Source organism: Lutra lutra, chromosome 17 (assembly GCF_902655055.1).
Source record: "Lutra lutra chromosome 17, mLutLut1.2, whole genome shotgun sequence".
Taxonomy (NCBI): Eukaryota; Metazoa; Chordata; class Mammalia; order Carnivora; family Mustelidae; genus Lutra; species Lutra lutra.
Genome location: NC_062294.1, coordinates 46,972,018 through 46,997,684, shown reverse-complemented (window position 1 = coordinate 46,997,684; position 25,667 = coordinate 46,972,018). Strand labels below are relative to the sequence as shown.

Genomic DNA, 25,667 nt, shown 5'->3' with positions numbered 1-25,667 from the left:
CCGTTTCGGAAAACCCAGCACACCAGGGCGCAGCATCCCATCTGGAAAGCTAGAACAGAACCTGTGTCTAGCCTTTAGCTGCTGGATCTGGGGACCAGCACAGCAGGGGGTGGGCATCTAAGAAAAGAAGGTCACATTTTCACCACCTGTCCAGCTACGTGGGGCTGAGGGCCGGCTTGGCAGAAAAACTTCCCTGTGTATCCCAAAAAGGGTTTCCCACCACCAGTTAGTCACCTTTTCACAAAACATCAAGTTACATCAAATCTAAGCCAGCATGGAATTAAAGGGACACTGGAGAGAGGGCAGAGAAGCGGAAATGCAGATGGAAAGGTGAGGAGCCCTGACTGCTCCCTCCCTCCCCTGTGCCCCCAACCAGGGACCTACTTCTCCAGCAGCCGGGTCACAGCCTCCTGGGCCTGCTCCCCGTAGACGTTGCCCTGTCTCAGGAGGCCCTCGGCCGCCTGCACGGCCACCTGCATCTTTTGCTGGTTCAGCTCCATCGTGGTGAGAAAATCCCGGTGTCTCTTGAGCGCCTCCTCCACTGTCTCCACGGTGCCCGGGAGCTCTGGACCCGACAGTGCCATCTCCTGGGGAGAGGGGAGGGTGGAGAGGGAGGGGTGGTGCTCAGGTCAGCCCTGCTCAGTTCCAGGACTTGGGAGATGCTGCCAGCCTGGCATGCCACCTCCCTCTGTCTTCCCCACCTTGCTCACCGTGCTCTAGCATCAAACCTGCCAGACAGGAGCCCACCTCCAGGCCTTTGCCCATGCCAGGCCCTCTGCCTGGCAGTCCCTCCCTCCAGATATCCCCCCAGCTTGGCTCCTTCACTTTCTTCAGGTCTCTGACCATCTTCCCCAAAATACCACCCTCCACCCCAGCCAGATCCCCTCATCCTGCTTTATTATTTTTCATAGCGTACACCCAACATGATATTATGTTTGTATGCATTTACTTGTTCATCCTCTTCTCCCCGCTACACACACACACACACACACACTAGAAGGCCAGCTGCATGAAGGTGGGATTTTGTGTTTTGTTTCCTAAAACTAGTACCTGGCACAGAGGACGCATTCGGTAAAGATTTAGTTAATCCATGAAGTCTGAACTGGGTGCTGGGTAACCTCAAGAAGTTCTTTCCCTCTCAGAGGTTAGTTTTCTAACTGGTAAAACAGGGGGTTCAGAGAGGTTCTCTTAAGGCCCCCTCCACTCCCATATTCAGTAGCCTCAGAATTCCAGGGGCTCCCTGTCTGTCCCCCCCCCCAGATAATCCTCAAACTGGGTGAGCTTTCTCTGAGATAACCAGCATAGGTGGTCACCCTTTCTAAAATGATGTCTAAAGCTTGTGGGTACTCTTGGACAATCTGAGAACAGGATGTTCTACCTTGTCCAAATCCTCAAACTTGCTTCCCATCCCAGAATGACCTCCAGCCGGATCAGCTGTTCCCAGATACCCACAGCACTTTGCTTGATTTCTTAAACCATACACAGTTGGTTCCCCTCTGCAGAAAGCATGCAAATTGCTTTCCCCAAAGGTAAGATTATCTGCTCATTTGGGCACCCACAACCACATAATCCACAATCAACTGCTAATACGGATAACCTCTGAGCCTGAATTACCTATTTCCATAATCTTGATTCTCCATCATCCACCCCAAGATCTTTGAAGTCCTTTAACCATCACCAATCAACCTGGCGATCTTGTTTCCTTCCAGACAATTCACAAACCCAGGGAAGTCACTGCAATGTGTATCCAAGTGCTTTACTCACTTGGGATAGTCCACAAACTGTCAGCCAGCCGCCTGGGATAACACACCAGTCTGCCCATCATAATCCTCAAATCCTGTTACGCACACGCCCGCACGTGTTCACACCGGCTGATCCACAAACCAGCCATCCGTCCCAGATACCCTCCCCATGCCCGCGGACCTCGGAGCCACGAACCCGATGACCACTGCAAACACCGCTCCGTACATCTCCCTGTCGCTGCGAGCCCCCGCGGCCTCAAGCCCCCACCGCGCGAACCCCGAGGCGGCCACCTGGTTGTGGAGCACCGCGCAAGCCTGGCGCAGGTCGCGCAGAAAGAGCTGGTAGACGTGTGCCTGCACCAGGGCCTCCCTGCGTGCCTCCCACAAGCCGAGCAGCTTGTGCCAGCCAAGTTCCAGGTGTGGGAGCCACTCGTCGAGCGCCAGGCCCGGGCCCAGCTCGGCGCCATCCGCCGCCAGCAGCGCCTCGCTGGCTGCCACGATGCGCGCGTAGTCCTCCTCGCGCTGGTCCACTTCCTCCTTGAGTGCAGCGTGGCGAGCCAGCAGCGCATCCGCCTCTTCCAGGCTGCCCGGCAGGGGCCCCTCGACGCCGCCCGCCGCCTCCTGGGCGCGCACCAGCCAGTCCAAGAAAGCGTCCAGGTCGTGCAGGAAGCGCTGCAGGCGCCCAGCCGCGGCCACCGCCTGGCCGCACGCCTGAGCCGCGCTGGCCAGCGCGCCCCACTCAGCGCCCAGTTCTTCCGCACCCTGGTGCAGCCGCGCCGCCTGGGCCGGGAAGCGCACGGCCAGCAGGGCGGCCTCCTCCTGGAGGGCCGCCTGGCGGGGCTCCAGCGCTTGTAGGGCCGCCTCCAGGCCGCTCAGGCGCCACTGCAGGGCGCCGCCCGCTCTGGGCGCGCTCTCCACCGCCCTCCGCTTCTCGCGCACCTGGGCGCGCACTTCGGCCACCTCCAACACGTGGTTCTCCACCAGCAGTACGGCGCTCATTTCCTCTTTGCGCTGTTCCACCAGCTCCACGATGCGGTTCCACCTGCCCGGGGCGGGGAGGAGGGTAAGAAGGGCGGCTTGAGGAGGACAGGGACTCCTCCCGGGCCTGGGGGACCCACGGACCTGGGATAGAACCGGGCCACTGTGTGACTTTGGAAAGTCACTTTATCTCGCAGAGCCCCGACTTCTGCCTGTGTAAAATAAAACCCTACAAGGCACACTTGCTTAGAGCAGCAGTTCTCAAAATGTAATCTGAGCGAGGTCAAAACCATCTTTATAATAGTGCTAAGATGCTATTTGCCTTTTCTCTCCTATTCTGTCCCCAGAGTCCAGTGTAATTCTCAGAGGTAGCATGGCCAAGAATGAACGCAGGAGCACACCCCAGAGCTCAGCTGCCTTCTCAACCAGAGAGCAAAGAGATCTGCAAAAATGCAACACAAAGCCACTCTTCTCACTATATTTTTTGTGTTGAAAAGTAGTTATTTTTCATTAAAAAAAAAACACACCAAAAACATTAGTGACATTAACATCTTGGGTTTATGATTGTGATTTTATTTTTTTATTTCTATTTTTTTTTCAGGAAGGCATATGTTTATTAAATCTTATCTAGCCAGGCATATGATTGTGATTTTTTAAAAAGATTTTATTTATTTGACAGAGAGCGACAGCGAGAGAGGAAACACAAGCAGGGGAAATGGGAAAGGAAGAAGCAGGCTCCCCGCTGATCAGGGAGCCCAATGCCAGACTTGATCCCAGGCTCCTGGGATCATGACCTGAGCTGAAGGCAGATGCTTAACCACTGAGCCACCCAGGCGCCCCATGATTGTGATTTTAAAATGACTTAATAGTTTTACATTTCTCAGTATCAGTTTACAACATAGTAAATATTGATAGATACAACCCACAAAAACAAGCTCTTTGGGGTTCCTAACAGTTTTTAAGAGGGATGTTGAGCCCAGAGTGTAAGACGTGCTGGCTTACAACGTCAGATACGATACTGGGTCCAGCAAATAGAAACTGAGCATGTCCCATGAGCCAGGGGCTGAGGATCAAACCGTGGAAGGGCAAATGTATTCTATACCAAAATAAGTTAATGGGGGAAAAATTATGTATTGCTCTGTGCCCTTGGTCAAGTGATGATACTTCTCTGGTTCTCAGTTCCCCTTCATAGGCTGTGTGTGGTCCAAGCTGGACTGCCTGGAGTCAAAGCTGACCTGTCTGCCCTTTGGTAAGTAATCCTCCCTGTTCCTCAGTTTCCCTATCAGTAAAATGGACGCAATCATAGCACAGCACCTACCTCATGGGTGTTGTGAGAGTCCAATGAATTATGATTTATGAAGTGGGTCAAACAGGACTTGTGCTCTACTTGTGCAACCACAATTTGGGGGAGCATATCAAACTCTTTTCTGCCTCAGCTGTGCTCCCTGCCTGAAATGCTCTGTACCCTCCAGTCCCTTCCTGTGTGTGGCTGGCTCCTTCTCATCCCCTTTGAGGGCCCTGCTCAAAATGTCATGGCTGACCACAAGATCTAAAATCACCTCCAGGCCCCTGGTTATGTTCTATCAGGTCACAAGAATTCTCTAAGGATCTTGTTCATTTATTAGTTTATTTGTTCACTGTCTCTCTGTCCCCTCCAGAATGGACATGCCACAGGGCAGAGATTAGGACTCTGAAATCAGAAGAACCCAAGTTCAGGGGCGCCTGGGTGGTTCAGATGGTTAAGTGTCTGACTCTTGATTTTGGCTCAGGTCATGGTCTCAGGGTGATGGATTGAGCCCCGCATTGGGCTCTGTGCTGGGGACGGAGCCTGCTTACGATTCTCTCTCCCTCCACCCTGTCTCATGCTCTCTCTCTCTTTAAAAAAAAAAAAAGAAAAGAGGGGCACTTAGATGGCTCAGTCAGTTGAGCCACTGCCTTCAGCTCAGGTCATGATCCCAGCGTCCTGAGATCAAGTCCTGCATCGGGCTCCTTGCTCAGCAGGGAGCCTGCTTCTCTGCCTCTGCCTGCCACTCTGCCTGCTTGTGTGTGTGCGTGCGCGCGCGCACTCATGCGCGCGCACTCTCTCTCTCTCTGTCTGACAAATAAATAAATAAATAAAATCTTAAAAAAAGAAAAAAAAAGGACCCAAGTTCAAGCTCTGCTTTGGCCAGATTCACCATGTGACCTTGGGCAAATTATTTCCTTCTGATCCACACTTTCCTCATCTGGAAAATGGGGATAATGTCCATTTCAGTGAGTGTTTAATGATATGTGGCTAAAGCACTTGGCCTATACCTTTACTAATCAGCAAATCGTTATTGTTATTATCATTTAAGGCCCTGATGCTTTGAGATTGCCAAGAGTAGAGAGGTTTTAAAATCCCTGGTTACTGGAATGTTACAGCACAGTAGTTAAAAATAGTCTTTGGAGTCAGACAAATTCAACTTCACATCCCGGCTTGAGCCTGTAATTTGCTGTGTGACCTCAGGCCAGTGTCTTCACATCTCTGAGCCCCTGCTTCCCCCTCTCTAACATGGGGCAATTTGTGCCCCATAGGGTTGCTGAGAAGACTCAGTCTAAGTGCTCAAGACCCCGGCTCCGGATTCAGACAGAACTGTCATCATAGGTTGTTAAGCAGCAGTTCTCAAAATGCATCGCAGGTTTGACTCCTACTTATCGGATTGAGTAATCATGTTATGGATTTCACCTCCCTGGATCGGTGTCTTCATCTAAGAACCCTACCCACGTTGGAAGCTGGTAGTATTCTAAAGAGAAAGATACTACTTTGTTACCATTTTTAAAGAGTTCTGAATGCTGGAAACTTTACTATGGAAATTGGGATATTGGAAGATAAAACCAGGCACATGAAGTGCTTAGAAAAATTCCTGGCAGAGAGTAGATCCTCAATGAGTCGTTTCTATACAAGTAAACTAATAACCCACTAAAATATATTATATCCTCATTTTATCACATCATCACTAACACCGGGTATTACCATGTTCCCCCAAGATTTTGCTGATTTCCTAGGTAGTCATTACCACCTCAGGGAGTCGAAATTGCACATTCTTGATTTCTGACAGTTGAGTAAATGAGGAAAAGAATGATGGAAAGAACAGGTAGGGACTGGTGTGAGACCCCAGGCCCCGCCTACCTGCTGTTAAGGTGGTCCTGGCAGGAGCGCACCTCATCTGAACTGGGGTGGCCTCCTTCCACCAGCTCCTGGACTGTGTGGTTCACATCCAGGACACGGCCCATCAGACTGTTCATCTCCTGGTCCAGACTCTCAAATCTGTAGGAGGAAGATGGTCCTGCTCAGGTAGGCCTGGACCCCGGGGACCTGCCCACCTCTTGGCCTTCTTCTGCATTTCCTTCTAACTCTTAGCTAACTCCCTTAGCTTTCCTTCCCACCTTGCCTGGGCCATCCCATCCATCCGCACAGTCTCAGTTCTCATGACCCTGGTCTCATGACCCCCACATCTCTCTGTGCAGCCTCAACTACGTTCCTTTGGAACATGTCTGCAACCTCAAAGCTGCTGGACTCCTCCACGGGGCTCCTCCCAGCCACTGTGACTCAAACCAGCATCAGTACCTTCCCCCAAATTTGGTTTTCCCCTGGGTCCCCATCTCAGGGGCAGCCCCACCATCCCCTAGGCCACAGCTCTGGGTCCTGTTTTGGACAATGGCCCTCCCCAGACTCTTCACCCCCATGGCCTCTCCACTTGGCCTCCTAGCCTGGTCCAGTCCTGTCCCCTCCCACCCGGGGCCCCACCTGAGGCCCCTTTTTGGGCTCCCAGCCACCATTCTCAACTGCTCCAACACACCCTCTACGTGGCACCCAGGGAGATCTTTTTAAAGCTGAGCATAGCCCTCCCCCTTTTAAAACAGTGCCCAAAACTGTGGCTTGGGTAATTGCGGGCACAATAAGGATAGGGACCAGGCCTCTGTGTCAGTGATGGCCAGCAAAAGACCTAGAACACAGCGACAGCTCAGTAAGTATCAAGTGAACGAATGAATGGATGAATAAAAGGGATCTACCACTAATTTCTCATTTACTAAGTCAGCCACAGAGAAGTCAGTAACTCACATATCAAGTATCAAGGGGTGGCTAAGTGCTATGAAGAAACATTAAGCAGGGTAATGATGGAAGAGAAGGTGACAGGGTTGAGCTACTTCATGAGCTAGGGAGGTGACAACTATGCAGGAACTGTGGCAGTCCCAGGGGAGGGGCCAGGCTGGGGTGTCTCCAGAGAAGCTTCAGTTAACTTACCGTCAGGTGAATATAAGCCTCATAATAATAGCAAACGCCCGGGAAATGCTCCCTGCACCCTAACATTTGCGAAGTGTCCTACAAGTACTCATTACATGTCACCCGCGAGGTGGGGACTACCATCCTTCCCCTGGAACCCCCAGCTGAGCGGAAGTGAGAACTGCTGAACCAAGGAAGGCAAGACTGCGTGAACCGAGGAAGGGGCCCCCTCTCGCAAAGTCCCACGAGGGCGTGCTCACCGGTGCTGCACCACCTCGACGTCGTCGAGCGAATCGGGCACGCGCATGGCCAGCAGCCATTGCTCCTTCTCACCGATCCACAGCTCGCACGCGTGCACTTCGCCAAACATACGGTAGACGGCCAGGGCGTCCCGCAGCCACTGGCGCCGCAGCGCGGCCACCTCGGTCACCTCGGCGAACAACTGCTCCGCCTCCACCACGCGCACCTGCAGTGCCACCACCAGCGGCCCGGCGCCGCTGGCTCCCCCCAGGGTCGCCAACTGACGCCGCAGGCCACCTACGGGCCCGCGATGCGCCTCCACCTCCCCAGTGAGCGCGCGGTGCTGACGGGCCAGGCGGCGGCTGGACGCCTCGTCGTGGCCGAAGTCGCCCGCGGCAGCGAGGCGGTAGGCGTCGCGAAGCCAGTCCAGGAGCCCGTCAAGGTCAGCGCCGAACTGGTGCAGTGCACGCGCCTCCTGCAGCCGCCGCTCGCGCCGGGCCGCCGCCTCTTCCAGCCGCTGCCAGCGCCGCCGGGCGCTCGCCGCGCGCTCCGCCAGGCCCGCCAGATGCACCGTCTCGGCGCCCGGGCCCACGGCGCCGCCAGCAGCAGCCAGCTCCTCGCCGCGCCGCAGGGCCTGCTGCAGCAGCGCCCGCCGCCCGCCTAGCTCGCCCTGCAGAATCTTGTGCTGTGCTAGGAGGCGCGCGGTGCTGGACAGGTCGTGCGCGCCGCCCGCCGTGCCCCCCGCGCCCGCTACCCCGCCGCCGCCACCGCCACCCGCTGCCTCGAGGAGGCGCTCCTTGTCGCGGGCCCAGCTCTCCGCCTCCTCCAGCTCCTGCAGCAGCGCCCACAGGCTCCGCGAGGCCTCCAGCTCCGCGCGCCGTCGCGCCGCCTGGTCCCGAAGCTCCGCCAGACAGCCATGTACGTGGTTCACGCGGTTGCAGATGACCTGCGGGTCGCAGGGCTGGTAGCCTGGGCCGGGAGAAGGTGAGGATCACCGGTTACGCACGGGCCAGGGGGCGCCCGAGAGCCACCTGCCCTGTCCTTGTCCAGACAGGGTTCATCAGGTGCCAGGGTGCGCGTCCCCTCCCCCAAGCAGCCTTTCGGGACACGCTCTCTGGAGCAGGCGCCTTCTCCGATTCCCCGAGGCTTTTCTGCTTCCCCTATCCCAGACCTGACCCCTCTGCCTGTGCCTACCCCCCACGTGCATCCTGGCACTGACCCCTGTGGTCTATCATTGCCTGTATGTTACCCTCACAGGACTGGGAGCCCCATGAGGGCAGGGCCCGAGGCTGTCTCCGTCACACTGTGTCCCCACCATTGCCCAGCACTGGGTGGAGCCCAGAGCAGTACCTAATTAAAATGGTGACTTATTATTGATTGAATGATGGGTGGAAACTGAGATTCAGAGAATCCTAGAATCTGTATGTTTTAGGGTAAATTATGTTTCCTTCAGGACTGGACCAAATGAGACATCTCTATTCTTTTTATTTTTATTTTAAGTAATCTCTACACCCAACATGGGGCTTGAACTTACAACCTGGAGATCAAGAGTTGCATGCTTGACCCTCTGAGCCAACCAGGCAATTGGAAACGTCTCTGTTCTTAAACCACCTTCTGGGTTCCCCCTCTCATCCTCTGTTGCCTTATCTCTTAACTCCAAGGATGACCTGAACTCCCTTTTTTCTCCAAATAGTTTGCCTTCCTCCCACACCTCTGGTTTGTGATGAGAGAATTGTGAAATTAACTTAATGGCTCATAGGCAGCATTCCTTTAATGGAATAGAATAGAACGGATAGAAAATATCAGGATGTCACACACAGGACAAGGTGAAGCATTGTTTCACAAAACCTTTTTGCCTGTGTGTGCATGCGTGTGTGTGTGAACTCTGGGTCAGGAGGTAAACGTATTTCTTACTGGGTCAAAACACTGTAAGAGACACTGCCCTAGATGGACCGCGCCATTTCTGGAATTCTGGACATTCACTGAAATTGACCTGAATACCAAGGCATCCAACTGAGTAATCAACAGCAACAGGCATCTGTGTATCCAGACCTGACTCTGGCCCTGGCCCAGTGTCGCTTCAACCTCACAGCCATCCTCTGGGGCAGTATCTTTATTAGCCCCATCTTATAGATGAAGAAACTGAGCTTTGGAGAGGGAAGCTACTTGCCCAGGATCAGCTAAGAAGTAGCAGATCAGGAGGCCAAATCTCTGGACCACATATCAGGCAGTGCAGCCTCCCATCACCATGACAACACCCCCCCACAAACACACACACATAGGCCTCTTTGCTGTTTGTGTGGCCACTGGCTGCTACCAGGCACCAATATCTCATAAGGAGAAGACAGAGGGAGCTTCCTGGGGTAAACATCCATAAGGAGGAGTGTCTCCTGCTGGGTCTCCTCACTTGCTAGGATGTAAACACAGGGCTGAATGATCCCAGATTTATACCACAAGGGGAGAGATGGCCCAACAGTGACACAAACATAGACACTACAGTGAGAGAGATGGAGTCTTAGAAGCATCATTGGACAGTACCTGGATCCAGCCATGCCTGAAGCCAAACTTGCCCCTCTCTGGACATTTCCATGACTCTCCTTTTCTCCTTAAGAGAACTGATATTTCTGGGGTGCCTGGGTGGCTCAGTGGGTTAAAGCATCTGCCTTCAGCTCAGCTCATGATCTCAGGGTCCTGGGATCGAGCCCCGCATCAGGCTCTCTGCTCGGCGGGGAGCCTGCTTCCCCTCCTCTCTCTCTGCCTGCCTCTCTGGCTACTTGTGATCTGTCTGTCAAATAAATAAATAAAATCTTTTTTTTTTTTTTTTTAGATTTTATTTATTTATCAGAGAGAGAGAGGGAGAGAGAGCGAGCACAGGCAGACAGAATGGCAGGCAGAGGCAGAGGGAGAAGCAGGCTCCCTGCCAAGCAAGGAGCCCGATGTGGGACTCGATCCCAGGATGCTGGGATCATGACCTGAGCCGAAGGCAGCTGCTTAACCAATTGAGCCACCCAGGCGTCCCTAAATAAATAAAATCTTAAAAAAAAAGAAAGAAAGAAAGAAAAAGAGAACTGATATTTCTGTCAGTTCCTGCCAAACAGGTCCTGACTATATATTACCTTACACAGTCTTTTTATGGTATTCACTGACCTATAGCTGTGAAGGGCTTAGCACAAAATAAGTGCTCGATAAGAATGTACCTATTACTGCAGAATCTCAAAGCAGGAAAAAGTCATGTGGTCTAACCTCCACTCCATGTAATAGTTTCCCCCATGATATCCCCAATGGAGTGTGATCCTATTTTGTGCTTGGTTGCCTTCAAAGACAGGGAGCTCACTCCTTCCTACTGTCTCTTAGGAGTCATTCTGTTTCTACAGGCACCAGCCCTGACAGTCTCCACCCCCACCCCCAGGGCCCAAACTCACCCTGCAGCTGAGAGAAGCGCAGGGCAGCAGCGTTGAGCGCCTCTACCCGCTCGCTCTGGGCCGCGATGTCCCCCTCTAGCAGTCCATGCTTCTGCAATAGGTCCTCGGCCTCCACCAGGTGCTGCCCGCATTCGCGGGACAGCAGCTGAGCCTACCAGAGGGGGCAGCACTGAGCACATGCTTGGCATCCGCGACAGGCCGGTCCCACCCCTGCACTGTCCCGTCACTCTTCTACTCCTCCAGCCCATCTCTTGAACTCTGATCTCCGTCTCAGTCTCCTTGTCCCTGTCAGCATCTCTCTCTCTCTCTCCGACTCTCTCCAGCTCCCTGACAACCCTTGCAGTGACTATGGCCCTCCTTCTCCCTCCCGGCCCTCCACGCCCACCCTCGGCCCCTGGGCCCGCCTACCTGCATCTCCTCCATCCAGTCCACCATATACACCATCTCCTGGAAGACCTTCTGCAGGGCTAGGTTCTGCTCGAGCCGCGTCCGCCGGGCCCCCACCAGCCCGGTCAACAGGGCCCACTGACGCAGGACGCTATCACGCTGGGCCTCCACGCGCCGGGCGTCGTGGTAGCCTTCCGCCGCCAGGGCGTGGGCCAGCTCGGCCACGCCCTGCACCCGTTCCTCATAGGCCGCAATGTCGGCCTCGATGGCCTCGTGCTTCTTCATGGCGGCCTCCACCGCCGGCAGCTCATACCCGAAGTTGTCCTGGGGCGGGGCAGGGCAGACACTTACCCATGTTGCCCCAGCCATCCACCTGTTACCCTGCCCCTGCCCCCAGCATCCCCAGTTACCCTGGAGACCAGCCCCACGTCTCCATCACATTTCTAGCCTGAAACTCGTCACCCAGGAAACAGTCCCCATCCTACCATTGCCCTAGAGACTAGGGACCAGGCCTACTGTATCCTGTTACAGGAGACTGAGTCTATCCTCCCGAGTTACCCTGGACACCAGACACAACCTCTTCTGTCACTAAGAGTCTAATTAAATACTCTCCCTATTTCTGAAGAGACTAATTCTGTCCTCTTTAGTTACCCTGGAGACCAACCTAACTCTCCTGTTACCTTGGAGATTAGGCCCACTCCCCTCCCCCACTGCTCACTTAGGAGACCAGTTCTCCCTTCCCACCCTCATTTGCCACCTAGGAGACTAATCCAACACTTCTCTGTTGCTTTGGAGATCGAATCTCCCTCTCTGGTCCCAGGGTCACCAGCCCTGCCCTCCCTCCTTCTCCCCCCGAACAAAGCCCTGCATGCAGTACCTGGGAGACCAGGCGCTGGTTCTCATTCAGCCAGCTCTCCCTCATAGCAACCTTGTGGTCAAACCTCTGGGCCAGTAGTTCCAGCTTCTCCTGCCTGATCAGCTCAGCCCGCAGAGCAGCCTCCCGTTCGTGCTCTGCCTTCTCCAGCTGGCCCCATGCCTAGGGAGACAGGAGGAAGCAGTCAGACCCCAACACCACCCCACATTTTAATGGCCCTGGCTTCTCTGTCTGAAGTGACTCAAAGCAGCACCTTTGTGTAAACTGGGGAAAAAAATTGCTCCTTCATGACACTTCCCTGCTGGAAAATTGTCAGGATGAATATCCAGTCCGTGGTATCTACAATGTAGATGGCTGCCTTGAACAGTGCACAGCCTACACACCCGCACAGAGCAACCCTGCCTCTCCCCGACATTCTCAGCCTCACCTTGTCAATATCCCAGATGCCACAGCCCTCCCGAGGCACAAAGAGGCGACGATTACAGGCACGCAGTTTGCTCTGGATGCTGAAGAGCAGCACCTCCAGGTTCCCCTTCTCCTGAAACCTGAAGGGGCTGGAGCTCAGGAACCCCGCCCCCACACCACCACTTGCCACCCTCTCTCCTGAGTTGGGCCTCACTTGACTGGCTTCTCCAGGGTGCAGTAGGCTGTGAAAGCCTGAAGCTGCTGCTGCACTCCACTCAGTGAGTTGGCAAACTTCTGGTTGCTGATGAGGCCGACTGTGCGGTGGATCCAGGCCAGCAGCTCAGCCGCCAGCTCCTCATAGCGCTCAATGATCTTCCCCACCTCCAACACCTGGTCCAGGACCTGACCCGGCAAAGGAAGCTGGGGTCAGCCTCATCCCAGATACGCCTCCAGGTGGTTCCCAAGCTCCCACCCACCCCATCCCTAGGCTCCCAAACCTTCCCGATCCTCTTCCCCTCCACAGCCAGGGCCTTCATCTTGGAGAAATAGTGGTAGAAAGAGACCACATAGGTGATGATGGACTTCTCATCGGGAGCCTCCATGTTCACATCTAGGGGTTAAAAGAGAGTGGGGGAGCGTGATGGTGAGCATTCTGACATGGATCGGGCAGAGGGAGGGGGAACCCACTCTTACTAGCTGTGTGACCAAGATAACTAACCTCTCTGTTTCTTAATTTTAATTTTCTTAATTTTTGTATCTGCCAAATGGGGATCTGCCTCATGGGATTAAACAGTATCTGACACATGCAAGCCACCACAGAGAAACGACCCATAATTATTTCACACCATTCTGCCATCTGCCTCAGGGCTTTTGCACATGCTGTTTTCACTAGGTAGAACAATGTCCCCTCTTTGTGTGCCTAGCTCCCTTTCATCCTCCAGGTCTCAACTCAACTTACATTTCTTCAGATAAGCCTCCCTGTTCAGCATGTGTAGAGTTGGTTATCCCTGTTAGTCTTCCTCATGGCATCTTATCACTGCCTCCTGGATGTTATAATTTGCACTTAAATATTCATGTGATCATGTCCTTAGCTTGACTTTAAGCACCAGGAGGACAAAGGCTATGCCTTTTTTTTTTTTTTTTAAGATGTGTTTATTTTTCTGAGAGTGAGAGGGAGAGCACATGTGCAAGTGAATGTGAGCGAGGGGAGGGGCAGAGGGAGAGAGAATCCTCAAGCAAACTCCCCACTGATCGCAGAGCCCTAGGTGGGCCCTGATCCCGTGACCCTGAGATCATGACCTGAGCTGAAATCAAGAGTTGCACACTCAACTGACTGAGCCACCCAGGTGGCCCTATGGCTGTCTTTTTTCACCATTGTCTCAGTCATGCCCAGCACAGAGTAGGAACTCCATAAATATTTATGAAGTATATAAGTGATGTAGGAGATCAGAGGTCAAGGACATGGGCTTTGTAGGCAGCATGTGCTTAAATCCCTATTCAACCACTTCTTCATGTGTGTCATTAGGAAACAGAGCTCACTTCTCTGAGTCTCAGTTTCCCCAGTGTAACAGGAAGGATAATCACAGCGCCTGCCACCTGGGAGCACCATAAGTATTAGAAAGACTAGCCTGGCACAGAGGAGAAACTTCACGAATTCCGATTGTCATTTCGATTTGCCCACTGAATGCACAATATTACACTTGGCCTTTACTCTTCACCAACTCCTGAAACCAAGAGCCACCAAACACCTTCTATATGCCAGGCCCTGAGCACAGAATCCAGCTATCACAAGTCCCATTTGCCGGTTTGCTGTGTGACCCTGGGCAAGGGACTCCACCTCTCTGAGCCTTCATTTCTATCCCTTTAAAAACAGGATGGATAAGTTCTATCCAACCAGGTCAGTGTGAGGATGAGGGGAGAAATTTCCATTAAATTCCCGGCCCTGGGCTTGGCACAGAGTAGATGCTCAGAGAAGGGGAACAGCTGTTACTCCAGAGATTGGGGGACTGGTGTTGGCATGATCATGGATGAGGAGCAAGGCCAAAGTCAGGGGATGGGGATCATGTTGGGGGCAGGCTTTGCTTTGGGGCTGGGACTGGAGTCAGGGAGGGAGAGGGGGTTGGGCTTGAGGGGAGCTAACTCAGGAGGGGGTTGGGAAGGGGAGGGGGTTCAGCTGGAGACAGGAAGGGGGATGAGGCTGAAGTTGGAGATGGAGATGCCAAAGGAAGGGACAGGAAGATGGGGAGATGGAGGGATTGGAGATGAGGAAGGGGAGAGGGTGGGAGGGAGCTGGGACTTGGAAGACTTGGGTTCCTACGGTGTTGCAGCAGGATGGAGTGGAGTTTGAGATGGCACTGGGGTCGGGAGTCCCCCCAAGAGGAAGTCTAGCTGGGGCCGTGCAGGGCTTACCCTCAGGGTCCAGCAGACGTGTCAGCCCCAGGTGCTGCTCAGCCGTGCGGAAGGCTCTCTGCAGGTTGTAGTTGGCGTTGGACTTGATGAGTTTGCTGAAGTCCACGAGATCGGGCCTGGGCAGGGGCACAGAGCGGGCAGGCAGCAGGCAGGCTCCAGGGCCAGTGGGCAAGGGGGCAGAAAGACGTCCTCATCTGAGCCCCACACACAGCGAGGGGCAGGAGGGGCGCCCCCTGGGCCCAGAGAAACCTGTGTGTGCTGGTGCATGTCTGTGCATTTATCTGAGGCTGTGAGAACAGCATGAGAGCATGTGCATGACTGCATTCACAAGACTTACATGTCTACTTGGGTGTGTTTCTAAACAGTAGCACACAGCAGTTCGAAGTGTGAGGTCTACAGTCGGTCTACTGGGCCCAAACCCCATCTCAGCCACTTCCTGGCTGTCATGCTGGGTAAGTTATTTTGTCTCTCTGTGCCTCAGTTCTCTTCTCTATAAAATGGGGATAATACTAGTATCTGCTTCATGGGCTCACTGAATATTAAGTGACTTATTGGAAAGCACTGAGAACCATGGTGGGTACAAAGGAAGCGCTCAGTAAATGTTGCCATCGGGTAGAGCTGGTGGGTTTCTGGCTGTGGAGGTGGGGCTGGGTGTCCCCATGTATATGAGTGTGTATGTGTGACAGGCAAGGCTTGAGAGTGAACACGTGTCTATAGCAGAAAAAGCTGGGGTTCCACTCCCACCACACCAGAGCAAGTCCTTCCCGGGCTCTGGCCCTCAGTTTCCCTAATCTGCCATGTGTATGATCACGATGTGGGTGCAGTTTGTCTGGATGCCAACCCCTCAGCCAATTCAGCACCAGGCGTAGGGGTGTGAAAATGGGTGAAAGGCATTAGGGTGGCTCTGGGGCTCATCTAGAGGAAGGACTTGCTGAGAGGGGGGCCCCCACGCACACACCAGAGAGGACAGCCCCTGGGGAAGTGAGCTCTCCACCCTGGGGGCATCGAAGCAGCAGGCGCAAGCCGTGTATGCGCACGAGTGTGTGTATACACATCCGTGTGAGGGCACGTGTGTTTCCACGTGTACACAGAGTACATGGCCTGAACTAAGTTGGGAAGATAGGGGGTGTGTGCCTTGTGCAAGTGTGAAGGGCATGTGTGTGAAGGGATGGGTCCTCAAGTCTACATGGGTCGTCTACATGCACATGTATGCGGGCTTATACCCATAGGACTCAGGGTAGAGGGCAGGGCAGGGTGGGGCTGGGCAGTACCTGTGCCGGTGAATGAGAGCATTGAAGGCCAAGCCATCCCGCCAGCTGGTGGTGAAATTCTGGATGTTAACCTCAGGGTAACTGGCAGCATGGAAGGGAGAGACAGAGGCAGAGAAGGAGACAGTCAGGAGGAAAAAATGGGAGGGAGAAAGAGACAGAGACAGAGATGGATGGATGGGTGGGTGGATAGACAATAGATAGATCGATCAATTGATCAATTGATCCATTGAGGCAGGGAGATGGAAAGACAGAGAGAGAGAGGGAGAGAAAACAAGATATAGACAGAGACGGGGAAAGAAAGGAGGGAGGGGAGGAGCCAGGAGGAGTGAGAGAAGCGGGAGGGAGAGATAAGAACAAGGAAAAGCGGACAAAGAGGTAAACACAAGACACCAGGAAAGACAGCACTACAAGAGAGCCCACCAGCCCCAGAAGGCTGAACATCAGAGAAAGCCCAGTCTCCGTCCATACCTGCCTCCCCTTCCTCCCCGGGGCAGCTCTCCAGAGGGCGCCCAAGTTCCAGGCCACACCCCTCCCACAGGACAGAGCACTGGGCGTCCTGGGGACCTCCCAACAGAGCCTGCACAGTTCCCTTCTCAGCCCCAGCAAAGGTCCCCAGAAGCTGGAACTTCTTTCTGGATCTGCCTAAGCCCCAGGGTGGACCCTCTTAAGCTGAAGGGTGGTTGCTTTCAGGGTCAGGGGGGTGGCCACAGCTCAGGAACAGGGCTGGGGTATCCAAACAGCTGCACATGAGGCCTCTGGAGGTGGGGGGGACGGAGGGGAGCAAGCTGGGGGCAGTCAACATCAATGTTGGCAGTCTCCAACATTGCTTTCTGGGGAGCCCGAGTTCTAAATTTGAACCAGGCCTTCCAGATTGTTACATGGGTTTATTGTCAAGGTCAGAAGAGTGGATGTATTTTATCCAGCAGTTCATTAACTTCAGACGCAACTTTTGACACTAAGGACTTGGGCTGCCCCCTTGCATTCCTGTCCCAGAAGGAACCCTCCAGATTAGGTTAGGGCCCTGTCTGCCTGGTGGGGGCATCACGTGGGGAGTGTGCTTACCCAGCTGTCTTCATCTGACACCACAGGAGCAAGGCGTCCTTGGCTGAGCGGGTCTCTCTGTTGTCCTCAGTCTCGATTTTGATTACCTGAATCTGTGAGGATACAAAACGGCTGCTGGGACCAGGAGGGCATGAGCCTGGGAGACACCGGCAGACCCCTTTTGGGGGGTTTGGGGGGTGGCAGGTGACAGAAGAGATGGGAGAGGGAGCTTCGGGCTGGGGCTGGGGGTTCAGGAGTGTGAGAGTGGGACCTGGGGTGGGCTGGGACATCTACAGATGGGAGAGGCAGTTGTGGATTACGGTGTCAGTTTCAGGGATGTCTCCAAACTTTGGCATCTGGCTCACTTCCTGATCCAAGGCACCATCATTTCTGGGCCTGGGCTAGTGCAGTCACCTCCATGCTGGTGTCTCTGCTCCTCCCCCACAATCTGTTCTCACGGCAGAGAGGGACCCTTGAGCCCCCAGATCCGATCACATGCCTCCCTCCCATCCTCGAGACCCTCAGTGGGTCTCACTCACGGCAAAAGTAAACTTCCCCTTGTTATGTCTCTGACCTCATCTTCAACAGCCTACTCTGCTCTGTCTTAGAGACCTGCTGTCCTCTTTATTAAATCACCAGTGTCCTTCCGTCTCAGGGCCTTTGCACTGCCTGTTCCTTCCCTCAGGGGCCCACATGGCTCCACCCCAACTTGAGGTCTTGATTCATTGGTCACCTCTCAGTGAGGTCTTCACAAACCACTTGATTTTTTTTTTTTAAAGATCTTATTTATTTGTCAGAGAGAGAGCACAAGCAGGAGGAGAAGCAGGCAAAGAAAGAAGCAGGCTCCCCACTTAGGAAGGAGCCCTATATGGGACTTGATCCCAGGACCCTGGAATCATGACCAGAGCTGAAGGCAGATTCTTAAGTGACTGAGCCACCCAGGCATCCTTATGTCTATCTTCTTGATAAAACTCTCTAATTTCTCCCCATCTCAAACAGAATAAAATCAAAACTGCTAATCTCAGATCACCTAGGCCCTGTCAACCCTTCTGACCTCATCTCCTTCCTGGCTCCCCCTTGCCTCCCATTCTCTAGCCACAGTGGCCCTCCTATACCTCTGGCATTCCAGCTCCTTCCCAACTTAGTCAGGGCCTTTGCACATGCTGTGCCTCTGGCCTGGAATGCTTTCTTCCTTCATCTTCATGTCATGTAGCCATCAGCTTCCCAGAGAGCCCTTCTCTGACCATTGAGTCTAAACTCTCAGCATCATCAACCTGATGTTTTGTATTTCTTTTACTGCTTTATCATAATCTTTTCTGCATAACTCTTACCTAGAGCTGATCCTTTTCTCATCCATCTCTTGTTCTATGTATTTAAGGGTTTCTTTACTGTCTGTCTCCCCCACCACAATGTAAGCTCCATAGAGGCAGAAAATTTTTTGGTTAAAAAAAAGGAGAAGAAAAGAAAATTTGTTGGTTTTGTTTCTGAACTAAAGCAAAACTGCCTGGATTTGAATTCCAGCTCCACTCCCTAGATGTGTGACCTTGGACATATTACTTCACCTCTCTGGGCTTCACTTTCCTTATGGTAAAACATAATAAATAGTACCTAATTTATGGGGTTGTTGGGCTTTTAAATGCTTAGAACAGTGCCTAGAACAGAGTAAAAAATATGTAAATGATCATAGTGATGGTGATGATAATGATATTATTTTTATTTTAAAGATTTTATTTATTTATTTGTCAGAGAGAGAGAGAGTGAGCACAGGCAGACAGAGTGGCAGAGGAAGAAGCAGACTCCCTGCGGAGCAAGGAGCCCGATTCGGGACTTGATCCCAGGACGCTGGGATCATGACCTGAGCTGAAGGCAGCTGCTTAACCAACTGAGCCACCCAGGCGTCCCAGATAATGATATTATTTTTATCATCATGTTCACCCCCTCCCCACCATGGGGATTGGGGTTCCTGGATCGTATTGGAAAAATTTTTGGAATGAATAAGTGGGGGGAGTGAATGGGGGACGCCCTCCTAAGGCCACACGATGGGGAGCAGACCGGGCCGGGGTCACTTGGGGATCACCTGGAAGCGCAGGATGATGGTCCAGACTAGCCCCAAGGTCAGCCGGTGGTTCCCATCCACAATGTCATGCGACCCCACGTTTTCCAGGTGCACGCGCTGCTCCTTCAGAAACTGCAGCGCCTTGTCCACGTTTTCCAGCGAGTGGATCCTCATGCGACCGCGCGTGGGTCTTGGCTAGGGTGGCAGGGGCGTTGGGGGGCGGCCTGGCCAAGAACACTGGGCCCTCGGCCTCACCCCTTCCAAAGAGGCAGGCCCCATAGCCACGCCCCCTGGGTGCCCAAGCTCAGGCCACGCCCCCGCAGTCTTTTTGAGGACCAGGGACCCCATCCTTTTAAAAGAAGCCCTGCCCCTTCCTGAAGCCAGACGCTTTCTTTTCTTTTCTTTTCTTTTTTTTTTTTTGGCCAGACCCTTTCTTAAGAGCCCGTTCCCTTCTAGGCTCATTCTAATTCCTGTTTCCACCCATTTAACCGAAGCTCCTCCTCCGACCTGATACACACCTCTTATCAAGCCAGTAACCCTACTCCCGCCCCTCCCCATGGAGGTCTGCCCCAGGCCACCTTGGTTTGGCCACTGGATCCTTGGTCACACACCCACCCCCAACCCCACCCCACCTCCCCGCGCCTCCCTCTCTCAGGTCCTTGCCAAGAGCCTCGCCCATTTCCCCCAGGTCTCTCCTCGTTTACAGCGCTAGCATTTCCAGTGGCCTTTGTTTCTATTCTCTAGCCAGGCCATTTAGGATTTCTGAGCTCCTTTACTAAATCTCTAGTTCCGTCAGAATCCCACCCTTTGCGATGAAGCCTCATCCACGCCCAGAAATACAACAGCAACCGATACCACAAGCCAAACTCACACCAGAGTTCTGTCTGGTGCCCCAGATTTCCATGACCTAGGCCTCCCCTTCCGATGACAACCGCACCCTCACCCATCGACACACTGCAACAGGGTCCTGCCCCTATTTTATAACCCTCGGTCTTGCTGCGGCGCTATGCAGGCCAGCCCCCTCTAATAAAGCCCCTCCCTTCTCCGATAGCCCCACCCCTTCCAACAGAGCTCCTCCGCACCCCATGCCCAGGGGCGACAGGAACCACCGCCTTCACCTTCCACCGAATCCCCACTTCCGTTCCCAGCCACGCCCCCAGGCTCACTCAAGCCCACCTCTGGGCCATAGCCCCACCCACCTGAGTACGGAGGCCGCAAACCCGCGGGGCCTTCTTGGATGTTCCAGGTATTCGTTAGCCAGACCCTGTGATAACCCAGCCCCTCTCCCAGGGTCGCGGCCTTCCCCCAGGCCCTCAGGTCCCCTCACCAGCTGCTCTCCGGACAGCACTTCCAAGAGCCGCGTGAGCACAAAGCCGTCGCGGAGGTCGGCGTAGAGGTCCACGATGTGGCAGCCGACTCGGGCGAGGTGCGAGTTCACCCACTTGGTGAAGGTCTTCTTCTGCACCGCCTCGCGCTCATCTGAAAGACGGGCTCTGAGGAGCTCCCGAATCCCCAGTACCTCCCCCTTGCAGCTTCTCCCCAGCCCTCCACTCGGGCCCAAACGCTGTTTCGGCCCAGTTTGCAACAATCAGGGCTTTGCACAAACCCTTCTGCCCACCTGGAGACAGGTCCTTTAAAGCTTTGCACAAACCCTTCGCTGCCCATCTGGAGACAGGTCCTTTAAAGCTTTCCTGAGATACCACTTCCCGCAAGAAGTCTTCCTGGACTCTCATCCAGTTGGCCCTGTTCATTTTGTCAATCAATAATTGAGCACCTACTATGTTCTAGGCTCTGAATACAAACAGGCCTTCCCTCCCAGAGCTCAGTTTGCTGGGGGCACAGATACTACACTAGGGAGCTCTGGAAAGTTAAGGAGGGGGTGGGGCAGAATGCGAGTTGTGTTGTGCCGTGGAGAGTGGGGAGGGTAGGTCAGAGATCGCAAGAATGGCAGCTCAGGGGGGGAGACTGGGGAAGCCATTCTGGAGAGAGAGGACAAGTGGAGAGGGCAGAAGCTGGGAATGGGAGAAGGGGACATACTGAAGAGTTAGTCACAGATGAAAAAAATAAGACTTGGCACTGGCCAGGTGTGAGGGATGAAGAGGAAGGAATATGCTAGTAAGAATTCACCCTGAGGACAGGAACCATGTCACACACACACCCGAACCCCCACCCTGTGGTAGTTGGACTGCCAGCTGGACCCTGAGTTTCCCACATCCCTAGGGCACAGAGTAGGAAAGCCACTGCCAACAGGAGGGGGTGGAGGAATCTGTGCAGCTGCTCAACTGCTGACTCACTGACAAAGACATTGCTTGGGAACCTCTCCTACTACCTTTTCTTTTTTAAGTAGGCTCCACCAAGGGGCACCTGGATGGCTCAGCTGGTTAGGTAGCCTCCTCGACCAAGCCCAACACGGGACTCGAACTCACTACCCTCAGGTCAAAACCTGAGCTGAGATCAAGTGTGAGACAGTCAACTGAGCCACCCAAGTGCCCATCCTTTTTTTTTTTAACAACAGCTTTATTGTGAACTATAATTCCCATACTATAAAATTCACCCTTTCAAAGCGTAAATTCAGTGAGTTTTAGTATTTTCACAGGATTGTGCAACCTGCATCATCATCTAATATCAGAACATTTTCATCCCTCCAAGAAAAAAACCCTGTGCCCAGGAGCAGTCGCTCCCCATTCCCCCTTCTCCCAGCCCTAGGAAACTATTATTCTATTTTCTGTCTCTATGGATTTACCTATTCTGGGCATTTCATATCAATGGAATCATACAATATATGACCTTTTCGGTGTCTGGCTTCTTTCGCTTAGTGTCATGTTCTCAAGGTTCGTCCGTGTTGTGGCGTGTGTCAGTACTTTATTTCTTTTTGACGGCTAAATAATAGCCATTCCATGGACAGCCTGCATTTTACTCATCTATTCTCCTGCGGATGGACATTGGGGTTGTTTCCACTTTGTGGCAATTATGGATAATGCGGCTATGAACATTTGGGTACCTACGTCTTTGTGTGGACACATGTTTTCAGTTATCTTGAGTATATACCTGGGAGTGAAATACTTGGGCTCTATGTTAACTCTATGGTTAACCTTTAAAAAAAAATTATTATTTACTTATGAGAGAGAGCACACACAGACAGCGGGAAGACAGAGGGAGAGAGAGAGACAGAATACCAAGTAGGCTCCCTGCTCAACCCAGAGCCCAATGAGGGGAGGTGGGGCTCAATCTTAGGACCCTGAGATCATGCCATAAGCTGAAATCGAGAGTCAGATGCTCAACTGACCAAGCCACCCAGGCGCCTCTAGGATTAACCTTTTGAAGAACTGCCAGACTGTTTTCCAAAGTGGCAGCACCATTTTACATTCCCACCAGCAATGGACGAGGGTCCCAGTGTCCCCACATCCTCACCGCTCCTTGCTATTTCCTATCTGATCATGGCCATTAGAGTGGTATGAACCGGTCTCTTAATGTGGTTCTGATTTGCATTTCCCTGGTGACTAATGATGGTGAACCTCTTCTCATGTGTTTATTGGCCATTTGTGTATCTTCCTTGGAGAGTCGTCTATGCAAATCCTTTGCCCATTTTTAAATTGGGTGAATCTTTTTATTTATTTTTAATTTTTAATTTTTATTTATTTATTTGACAGAGAGAGCACACACAAGCAGGGGGAGCAGCAGGCAGGGGGAGAAGGAAAAGCAGGTTCTCCGTTGAGCAGGGAGCCTAATGCAGGACTCGATCCCAGGACCCTGGAATCATGACCTGAGCCAAAGGCAGATGCTTAACCGACTGAGCCACACAGGTGCCCCTATTTTTTATTTTTTAAAAAGGATTTTATTTATTTCCTTGAGAGAGAGAGAGAGAACAAGCCAAGGAGGGGCAGAGAGAGAGGGACAAGCAGACTCTATGCTGAGTACGGAGCCTGACGTGGGGCTTGACCCCATCACCCATGCGATCATGACCTGAGCTGAATGAAACCAAAAGCTGGACACTTAACAACTGAGCCACCCAGGCGCCCCTCAGTGAGTCTTTTTATCATCTGTACTTTCTCTGCAACTTTGTGTGGATCTATGATTATTTCCCAATTTAAAGTGTTACCAGATCAGGAAGCTACTACCTGGCCTTCCTTTCTCTTCCCCCGACTCCCACAGGCTTGAAAACAAGGTCCACAGGGCACAGAAGAAGGTTGACTGCTTGGACCAGAGCCTCCCCTGCCCATGAGGCTGCTCGTGTCAGAATTATCCAGGAGGGAGACATAAACCTCTATCTCCTTTTAGGCGTTGCATTGCTGGGTCTGTTGCAATGGCTCAGGGGCACGGTATGCATTTCATTACTAAATAACTTAATTATTATACTTCTAAGTTTCCTATTAGTGCAGGAAGCAAGATTTGAATAGCCAGTCTGTTTCCCTTTTTAACTGTTTGAAATCTCTCAATAATTTATTTTTTCAAAAAATTTACCTTTTGTGGGGCGCCTGGATAGCTCAGTGGGTTAAGCCTCTGCCTTCGGCTCAGGTCATGATCTTAGGGTCCTGGGATCGAGTCCCACATTGGGAGCTCTGCTCTGCAGGGAGCCTGCTTCCTCCTCTCTCTCTGCCTGCCTCTCTGCCTACTTGTGATCTCTCTCTCTGTCAAATAAATAAATAAAATCTTTTAAAAAAATTTACCTTTTGTAATATTTTTTTTAAAGATTTTATTTATTTATTTGACAGAGAGAAATCACAAGTAGGCAGAGAGGCAGGCAGAGAGAGAGGAGGAAGCAGGCTCCCCGCTGAGCAGAAAGCCCGATGCGGGGCTCGAACCCAGGACCTGGGATCATGACCTGAGCCGAAGGCAGCGGCTTAACCCACTGAGCCACCCAGGTGCCCCTGTAATATTTTTTATAAAGATTTTATTTATTTATTCATTTATGAGAGATAGAGCACGAACAAGCAAGTAGAGGGGAGGAGCAGAGGGAGAGGGCCAAGCAGACTCCCTACTGAGCTCGGAACCAGACACGCGGCTCGATCCCACCACCCAGAAATCATGACCTGAATTGAAATCAAGAGTCAGATGCTTAACAACTGAGCCACCCAGGTGCCCCATGATATTATTTTTGTTATTAAGTAAACTCTACCCCCAACATGGGGCTCGAACTCGTGACCCGGAGATCAAGAGTCTCATGCTGCACTAACTGAGCCAGGCAAACGCCCTTTTTGTAATATTAAATACTGCATGTGATTCTGGCAGTGAAAACATACGTACATTGCTAGAAAATATCCACTGACTGTCCTGTTTTTTGTTTTGTTTTGTTTTGTTTTTTAACTTTAAACAAGATCTTGAATGTTTACTTCTCATTTGAAAGTAAATACGCAGGGGTGCCTGGGTGGCTCAGTGGGTTGGGCCTCTGCCTTCAGCTCAGGTCATGATCTCAGGGTCCTGCATCGGGCCCTCTGCTCTGTGGGGAGCCTGCTTCTCCCTCTCTCTCTGCCTGCCTCTCTGCCTACTTGTGATCTCTCTCTCTCTGTCAAATAAATAAATGAAACCTTTAAAAAAAATAAAAGAAAGTGAGTATGCAGAAATTAATAGTAAATCCATAAGAAATATCGTGTTTATTTAAATTACTTGTTTATTTTAAATTACTTGTTTATCTTGTTTATTTTAATTAATTATTGGGGGGCACCTGGGTGGCTCATTCAGTTAAGTATCTGCCTTCGGCTCAGATCATGATCCCAGGGTCCTGGGATGGAACCCCGCATCAGGCTCCCTGCTCAGCAGAGATCGTGCTTCTCCCTCTCCCTCTGCTACTCCCCCTGCTTGTGTTCTCTCTCTCTGTCAAATAAATAAATAAACTCTATAAAAAAAAAGAAACAAAACAGTGTGGGTGGGGCACCTGGGTGGCTCAGTCAATTAAGCTTTGGACTCTTGGTTTCAGCTCAGATCCTGGATCTCACCAGCTGTGAGATCAGCCCTACAGTAGGCTGCACGCTCAGCGGGGAGTCAGCTTGAAGATTCAATCCCTCTGCCCCTCCCCCCACTCGCATGCGTGCTCACTTTCTCTCAAATAAATATTTTTCTTTTTTTAAGATTTTATTTCTTTCTTTGTTTACTTATTTATTTATTTGACAGAGAAAGCACAAGCAGGGGGAGCAACAGAGGGAGAGGGAGAAGCAGGGAGCCAGATACGGGACTCAATCCCAGGACCCTGGGGTCATGACCTGAGCCGAAGGCAGATGCTTAACCTACTGAACCACCCAGGTGCCCCTAAATAAAGAAACCTTAAATTAAGGAAGAAAAAGAAAAAAGAAAAACCACAGTGGAGGTGAAACCAGGTATGTCCCCAAGTGCCCCTTCTAACCTCAGATGACACTGAATGTTTACCGTGCTGGTGAGTGTGTTTGTCTACCATGCCCCTCGGGTGCCTGCCTCTACTGTTCTGCACGTGCTCTGGGCCCGGGGAGACTGCCTGTGGGGTTGTTACTAATGAGCTCTGCAGCGCTCAAAGGCCTCAGACCCTGTGTTGGGTTTGGCTAGCAGGAGATTAGAGGAGAAGGGGGTAGCACACCTGGGTGGCTCAGCCGGTTGAGTGTCTGACTCTTGAGTTGGGCTCAGGTCAG

At 52.4% G+C, this 25,667-nt stretch overlaps 1 protein-coding gene across 5 annotated transcripts in view; it reads right to left on the bottom strand.

Moving 5' to 3' along the window:
• Positions 1-25,667, bottom strand: part of SPTBN4 (spectrin beta, non-erythrocytic 4) — a 70,567-nt gene that overhangs the window by 35,294 nt on the left and 9,606 nt on the right. For all 5 annotated transcript variants that reach the window (XM_047710550.1, XM_047710551.1, XM_047710552.1 and 2 more), the window contains 15 exons: positions 20,399-20,550; positions 19,093-19,266; positions 17,037-17,128; positions 15,975-16,055; positions 14,704-14,819; positions 12,792-12,904; positions 12,509-12,696; positions 12,317-12,434; positions 11,893-12,051; positions 11,037-11,339; positions 10,629-10,779; positions 7,227-8,175; positions 5,872-6,009; positions 2,034-2,784; positions 385-587 (listed from right to left, as the gene is read on the bottom strand). In XM_047710550.1, the coding sequence (XP_047566506.1) occupies positions 385-587; positions 2,034-2,784; positions 5,872-6,009; positions 7,227-8,175; positions 10,629-10,779; positions 11,037-11,339; positions 11,893-12,051; positions 12,317-12,434; positions 12,509-12,696; positions 12,792-12,904; positions 14,704-14,819; positions 15,975-16,055; positions 17,037-17,128; positions 19,093-19,266; positions 20,399-20,550 (3,688 nt within the window). The remainder of the gene's footprint in view (positions 1-384; positions 588-2,033; positions 2,785-5,871; positions 6,010-7,226; positions 8,176-10,628; positions 10,780-11,036; positions 11,340-11,892; positions 12,052-12,316; positions 12,435-12,508; positions 12,697-12,791; positions 12,905-14,703; positions 14,820-15,974; positions 16,056-17,036; positions 17,129-19,092; positions 19,267-20,398; positions 20,551-25,667) is intronic.